The sequence below is a fragment of the Musca autumnalis genome, unplaced genomic scaffold (genome assembly GCF_047663935.1).
Source record: "Musca autumnalis isolate F117 unplaced genomic scaffold, ASM4766393v1 scaffold_2, whole genome shotgun sequence".
NCBI lineage: Eukaryota > Metazoa > Arthropoda > Insecta > Diptera > Muscidae > Musca > Musca autumnalis.
Window position 1 is genome coordinate 127,717,461 of NW_027411755.1, and position 6,512 is coordinate 127,723,972.

General features: G+C 38.0%; 1 protein-coding gene across 2 annotated transcripts in view; it reads left to right on the forward strand.

The window, feature by feature from the left end:
• Nucleotides 1-3,699: 3,699 nt before the first annotated feature.
• Nucleotides 3,700-6,512, forward strand: part of mon2 (Mon2 homolog, regulator of endosome-to-Golgi trafficking) — a 45,680-nt gene continuing 42,867 nt past the window's right edge. For both annotated transcript variants that reach the window (XR_012410453.1, XM_073969218.1), the window contains exon 1: nucleotides 3,700-4,211. Coding sequence is in view for 1 of the 2 variants with exons in the window: in XM_073969218.1 (XP_073825319.1) it covers nucleotides 4,071-4,211 (141 nt within the window). In the remaining variant the exon portion in view is untranslated. The remainder of the gene's footprint in view (nucleotides 4,212-6,512) is intronic.

A 6,512-nucleotide genomic window follows, 5' to 3' on the forward strand; every position in this document is an offset into this window, starting at 1 on the left:
ACTTTCAAAAGTAAAGGAACAGACCATAAATGGTGTCTTTTAACTTTTTTCTCTATTTTCGTATCAAAGAGTAAAATCTCTCTTTACCCTGCGTTTACATATGACAGGACAGTTCAGTTCATGTATTGATTGTCAAAAAACCCAAAACTTGCCTGTGTGACGTAGGCGTCCAGACAACTGCAAAAACAGTTGTAAAATTATGAATAAAAATCGTCGATTTCTTTTTGTGTTCCGTTCACATATTTTGTTTTTGTTCATGTTCTTTTGTTTTCAACGCATCTGAATTATCGTATCACTTCTTTTTCACAAAAATGTCAAAAATTTGTTAACCCGACTGTCTGTGAAAATATGATGGACAGCTGGAAGACAACCGACAAATGTATGTATGTAGCTCTGTTCCAGAACTAAAAAGTTTTTACAATTTTTACCACTTTTACACATTTTGCGTTCCCGTACACAAAATTTATATGAAAATCGTTTACGACTTTTACAAGTTTTACGACTTTTACCACTTTATAAAGTACGGGAACAGGCCATGTGTTAGTAAATCAGAGTTGTATTTGAAGACAAACTGTCTGGTGTAAACGCCTAGTAAGCGCTCGGCTCTGAAAAGAAGTTAAGCCCTCGGCACATACGGTCCGTTTAGTGACACGTTGGACACGCGTTGTCCCAAAAATGTTAAATTATGTTTAATGTGTCAACCATATTGTTGTTTTTCAAAAAACTTGGCATAACTTACATTTTTTCATGTGGTTGTTGTAGCTCGACGCTCAACGCGCCGTATGTGCCGAGGGCTTTAAGCGCTCGGTTTAGGTCACGTTTAGTGACACGTTGGGACACGCGTTGTCCCAAAACAGTTAAATTATAGCTGTGTTCACACATTTTACTCGAAAAAGCGTTCCCGTACACAAAAAAGTTGTAAAATGTTCACTTCTCTTTAAACAAAAATGGCGCTGAATGACGCTCTCTTTAAAAACTTTTAACACGACAAATTTGGGCGAGTAAAAAATAGTAACATGGTTGCCGGCGTCTGATTGGCTGATACGCCGACTTTGACATTTGTCCCAGTTTTTTTGAAGTATTTTCCATTTTTCCCATGGTAGAATAATAAAAGGTAGTCTCATCTGTCAAATTTAGGTAAATGCAACCCTGTATGTCTGTACGGGAGCGTGTCAAATACAAAACAACAACAATACGAATGACAGTCAATAACAAAAACAAAATATTGTTTGTTTTAAATTTGTGTTTGTAATCAATTATATACGAATCAAATATCCCAACAAATTTTCCGGCTGCTATGGCGATCTAAAGCAACTACTTTTGCCACTATCAACACCAATGCATGCTGTGGAGCAGGTATTGACCATATTACCATGACATTACAACAAATGCTCCCTTGTTTAAGTCTTTGTATTGGGAACTCATTTTTACTGCATGAACCGGAATTTGCAAGGCACACAGATGAAATTATCATTTGATTCGGAACAAAAAAGATGGGAGCAGGATGAATGTTTGGACTGGATTCGGATCGACCTGATATTTTGACCATAGATAGGGCTTGCAGTGCTGATCACGCCAATATATATATATCATGGGCAGGAAGTCCATACTTCCCGAGATATAGGCTCCGAAACTTCAAAAAATCCCTTGGTTCTGACGATATGTTTAGTTTAAATCGAAATTTTTTCATATATAGCCGGCCTTCGGCCGGGGATTTAAGACTTTCTCCTATGGACAGGAACAAATCTCGGCTAACGCGAACAAAATTTTCCTTCAAACCGAAATTTTTTTATCATCGATCCGAATCCAGTCCGTATATTCAACTTATGCCAAAAGATGCCACAATATCCGTACCCGCAACAGCAAGCTTTGAATTGTGTATAGGAAGACATTTGTATGTTTTGGTATGTCTTTTGATTCCGCGAAAGGAGTTGGCATAATCCAAAACGATCACTTCAATAGTTTGGGCCCCACATAATCCACTGCTGATACAACAAATTTAGTAAAGTTTACCCCAAGATTAACAACAGCAGTTGCATCCACAACATCCACACAACACAACATTGTCCGTGGGTGTCCTATTTCAAGAACTACAAACTCATCTCCACCATTCCTAGTCCTAACCAAAGCTTTATATCTGGAGGATATGAGGCGTTTTGACAAAAGAGACTGTTTCCATCATAATGCATCTGTTGAAAATATCTTATTTTTATTGTTTTTTATTAATAAAACGTATAAGTATATGTAACAAATTGGACATACAACAATTATTCTCAATTTTTTACTTTATCCATTCTGAATCGGTTCCCATGCCGATTGTAGAGCAACCACACAATAGCAGATCATTTGAGTCTAGTTCGATTTTCAATCAAGAGCATCAAATCAGAATCATGAGACAGGTGAGTGAGTTAGTGGGCAGCTAAAGAAATGCATCGTTTCATACGGTCCCAAACCACAATCAGGGAATGTGTTGGGTATCATGGCATCAATTCGGGCCCAATATGAATTGAGGCGGCTGCTTCGTAGGGGTTCTTCTGCTGCGATGGATGAGGGTTGTCTCCAAGTGTGTTATCTTTTTAATGCCTGCGTAACTGCATCATTATGAATGCTATTTAAGCCTCACTTAATAGGCTCGTTGATCTCGCTTATATCTTATGACCTGCCTCTCTTCAGATCATGAAGATCTCTTCCGACGTGCCTGAGTGGGGAAGCCTGTTCAGTAGATCGTGTCAGGAATGCTCACGGCGGTAACACTCAAGCCAACAAGATGTTGTCGATGCAGTACCGGTAAAATCATCGGCTCCTCACGATGATAGTCCACTGGTGTTGATTTGATTGCAACAGTTCAAAATTGTTGGACACCATGATCTTGGTTATGGACTTCTAAGTAATATTATCAGGGACACGTTGTCGTGTTTGTCTAACTATAATGTCACATTGGAAGGCCAGGCGAAACATCAAGACGGGGGCATAAAGGCTTCAGACAATTCAATTTGCGTAATTCCACAGCATACATTTGTTTTTATTTCAGTTAATTATTTGACGAGGCCCTTCGGACAATTTAATCAATTGATCTTTGAGCTTTTATACCAACTCACGGAACTTGCTTAAGGTTCATAGCACTACCAACAGCGATATGGGAGAGTATATCTGTTTTTCTTCCCTGTTTGTCCATCAAAAAAAAGGAAATTTTAAACAAAACATTTTTGGTTTCAGTATTTTTTTGTAAATTCAAATGAAAATGACATATGTATGTATACCTTCATTCAGTGTCAAATTCAGTTTGGCAATGAATGTACTTCAAATTCAAAATTTGAAAAAAAAATTTTAAACAGCTGTTAGCATGAAACTACCTTTCTTCTTGTACCATGCATTTTTCCGTTCCCGAACTATTTCAAAAAACTTGTGTGTGACAACAAATTTTTTGCAGTTCTCTCTTTTACGAGTTTTACCATTAAAAAGTACGGGAACGAAGCTTATGTTTAACTTTAATGCGTCAGCCATGTTGTTGTTTTTCAGAAAACTTGGCATCACTTACACATTTTTCATGTGGTTGCGCTTTAACTGAATAATTATTACTGAAAAAGTAAAAAGACACAACTATTATTTACGTTGAAGGTTCTTGCGTTGTACGCTTTCATTCTGATTTAACACCTGCCCCAATTGAATGAACCAACCAAAATGAACCCCATAGACGTCACGTCAACTGTCAATTGGGAGAATAAACCCCAATAAGAAAGAAAAAGAAGAAACGAAAAATTATTTTTCATCATACGTAAATAAAAGTGAATCGAATTTGTTGGATGGAAAACTAATTTTTCCAGCATTACAGCAATAAATAAATGGAAAACACACGTACGTGAATACAATTAATGTGTAATGCGGTCGATATAAAGTGATTTAAACGCGAAAATTGCTTTGGCAAAAAGTAAAGGAATAGAACAAAAAAAGTATTGCAGTGATCAAGTGAAGAAGAATAGAAAAAGAAAATTGTCAAAAAGAAAAAAATAACGAGAACATTGGCGGCGTCGAACGGCTCCATTCGAGTAAAGTGGAAAAAATAAACAAGTATGTCTTTTGTACGTACGACAGGATCGTGTCCGGCAACTGGAGGAAATGCCGAATCGGTGCAGAAATTCGTTGAAGCCTTACGGGCTGATTTCAAAACACTTTCATTAGAAACCAAGAAGAAGTATCCCCAAATCAAAGAGGTAATACTAGTAAAGCAAGGTGCAGCAAAGTGTGTGAGTGTTCTATGTTCAAATTTTAAAAACAAAGAAGGGTGGGAATTGTGTGGGCTCGTTTAGGGATATCAAGAAATCCTTGTGTCTTAACATGTTTTCCACTCGCCCCTGTGTGGTTTTTATAACGTGGCTATTTGTTATTTTTCCCCTCTTTGAAGTCATGTCGGTCGGTCGTTTCGGGTGGGGGTAGTAATCAATTAGGGTTGTTAATGTCTTGTTTTTTTTGATTCAGCGATCTGAAGTGGGTGGGTGAATGCTAGTCAACAACAAAAAGCAGGTAAAATGACATATGTGGCATTTAATAAATGACGAAATCTTTTCAATATTTGGCATAAATAGAATACTCTCCCACCTGGCGGAAAAATCTGGAAAAATTACCACAGGTAGATCTTGTTGTCCTGATCACAAATATATAAACTTTTCTGGGGGAAGTCCATACTTCCCGAGATATGGGCCTCTTAAGTTCCGAAAATTCCCTTGAAAAAATTTTAAATTAAAAAAAATGTTGTTTTCGTGCCCTAAATTGGCTCCTGTCCATAGGAGAAAGTCTTAAATCCCCGGCTGAAGGCCGGCTACTTAGAAAAAACTTACAATTTTAAAAAAAATTTCAAATTTTTTCCGTCAGGTGGTAGAGTATTCAATTTGTTTCCAATTTTTATTGTGGTAACGCTAAACACAGGAAAATCCAAAACATATCGGTCGTTAACATTTTTTTATGCAATATCTCAAATATAGGAAAGTTATATAGCGTTGTGATTAGGGTCCCAAGGACTGCCTACGGTAAAAATTTCAGCCCGATCTGATAGAAGCCCCCTAAACGAGACTTAAGCCCTTTTCGTTAATTTTATAATAGGATACCTACATGTACCTATGTAGGCACTTATATTGCCTACTGTAATAGCAAAGGACAACTGGACAATTTGAAGGGTTGCAGTTCTCAGGGTGGCATTCTGGCAGGTTTGAATATTCTTCCACTGCGTAGCGCTAACATTTAGAAACCACGCTGGCGCCGCAAAGCTTACCACAGACCGGCCTATTGCGTTATAAGTGTTCAATAAGTTTTTTTGTAAGCACCCCAAGTGCTGCCGACTAGCGACATGAGGTCCTTGTTCCTACTTCGATTATGTGTTTGTGTTCGTGTATATGTTTGTATATTCTTTCTTCTGCTTAATCTAGCTCTGGGTCAATCTCCAGTTCCAGGAACGTGACGTAACCACAGATCCACTAGAGTAAGTTGAGTATGTTTGGCAGGGCCGTTGAAAAGGTGCCGTGTGTTGCGAATGATGGGGGATGTGCTCCGAGGACCGCATCAAACGGTAGCTGATTATGACATCTGCAACTGCGGCCGTATGAATGCTATTGAAACGCACTTGATATGCTTGTTGATCTAGAGGTTCTCTCTTGTAACGCTGGACGTATTCTTCTAGATCATGAAGATTCTCCTTGATCTGCCTGAATGGGCAGGGCCTATCTACCAGATGGTGATTGGGATGGCTCTCATGGTAACACCCGAGCAGCTATTGCAACGAAAGCATGTTATTGTGTCGCTGTACTGGAAGAATATTTGCTTCCTCATGTAAATGGCCCACTGGAGTCGTGAGGAGGCACCCTGTTGCTGTTCTCAGGGCGGTATTCGAAAGTGTACATATGTACATATCGCAACTGTGTTTGTTTCCTCCGCTCTCCATTCAATCCAAGCTGTATGGTTTCGACATGCTCTTCAACAGCACTCATTAAAAAATTTTCTTTTCATAAATTACCGCAAAATGTTCGAAAATTATTTTATTCATAAAAAATTTTCGGATATGTTAACACGCTTTTCTGTTTTTGGAAAAATTGATGCCGGTGCGCTTGTAGGGATGTACAAACTGACTTACCTACTTGTAGGGACCTCTAACAACTGCTAGTAAAATATGACGAACGGAGTGCCTTTTCCACGACTCCGTTTGAACTGCATCCGGATGCTATTAAATGTTGTAATGTAGGACAATAAATTAGCATAGCACGTAAGTTCTTTTTCGTCCAAGGTCAACTTTGCATTGAGAAAGTTGTACTCGTTGGAACTTGTCTTGAATTTTTACCAGTTTGCTTTTTCTTTGCTTTTTCAGTTTAACTTTTCCTCGAAAACTTATAAGAGGAAGCTTGTCTTATATGTCCAATCTCATGAAATTTAAATTTGTGTTTTCATATTTCATTTCATTAGTTTTCTACTGTGTTATAATGCAAAGCTGGGATTATGTTGACTCAATCTATATAAATAAAAATCAA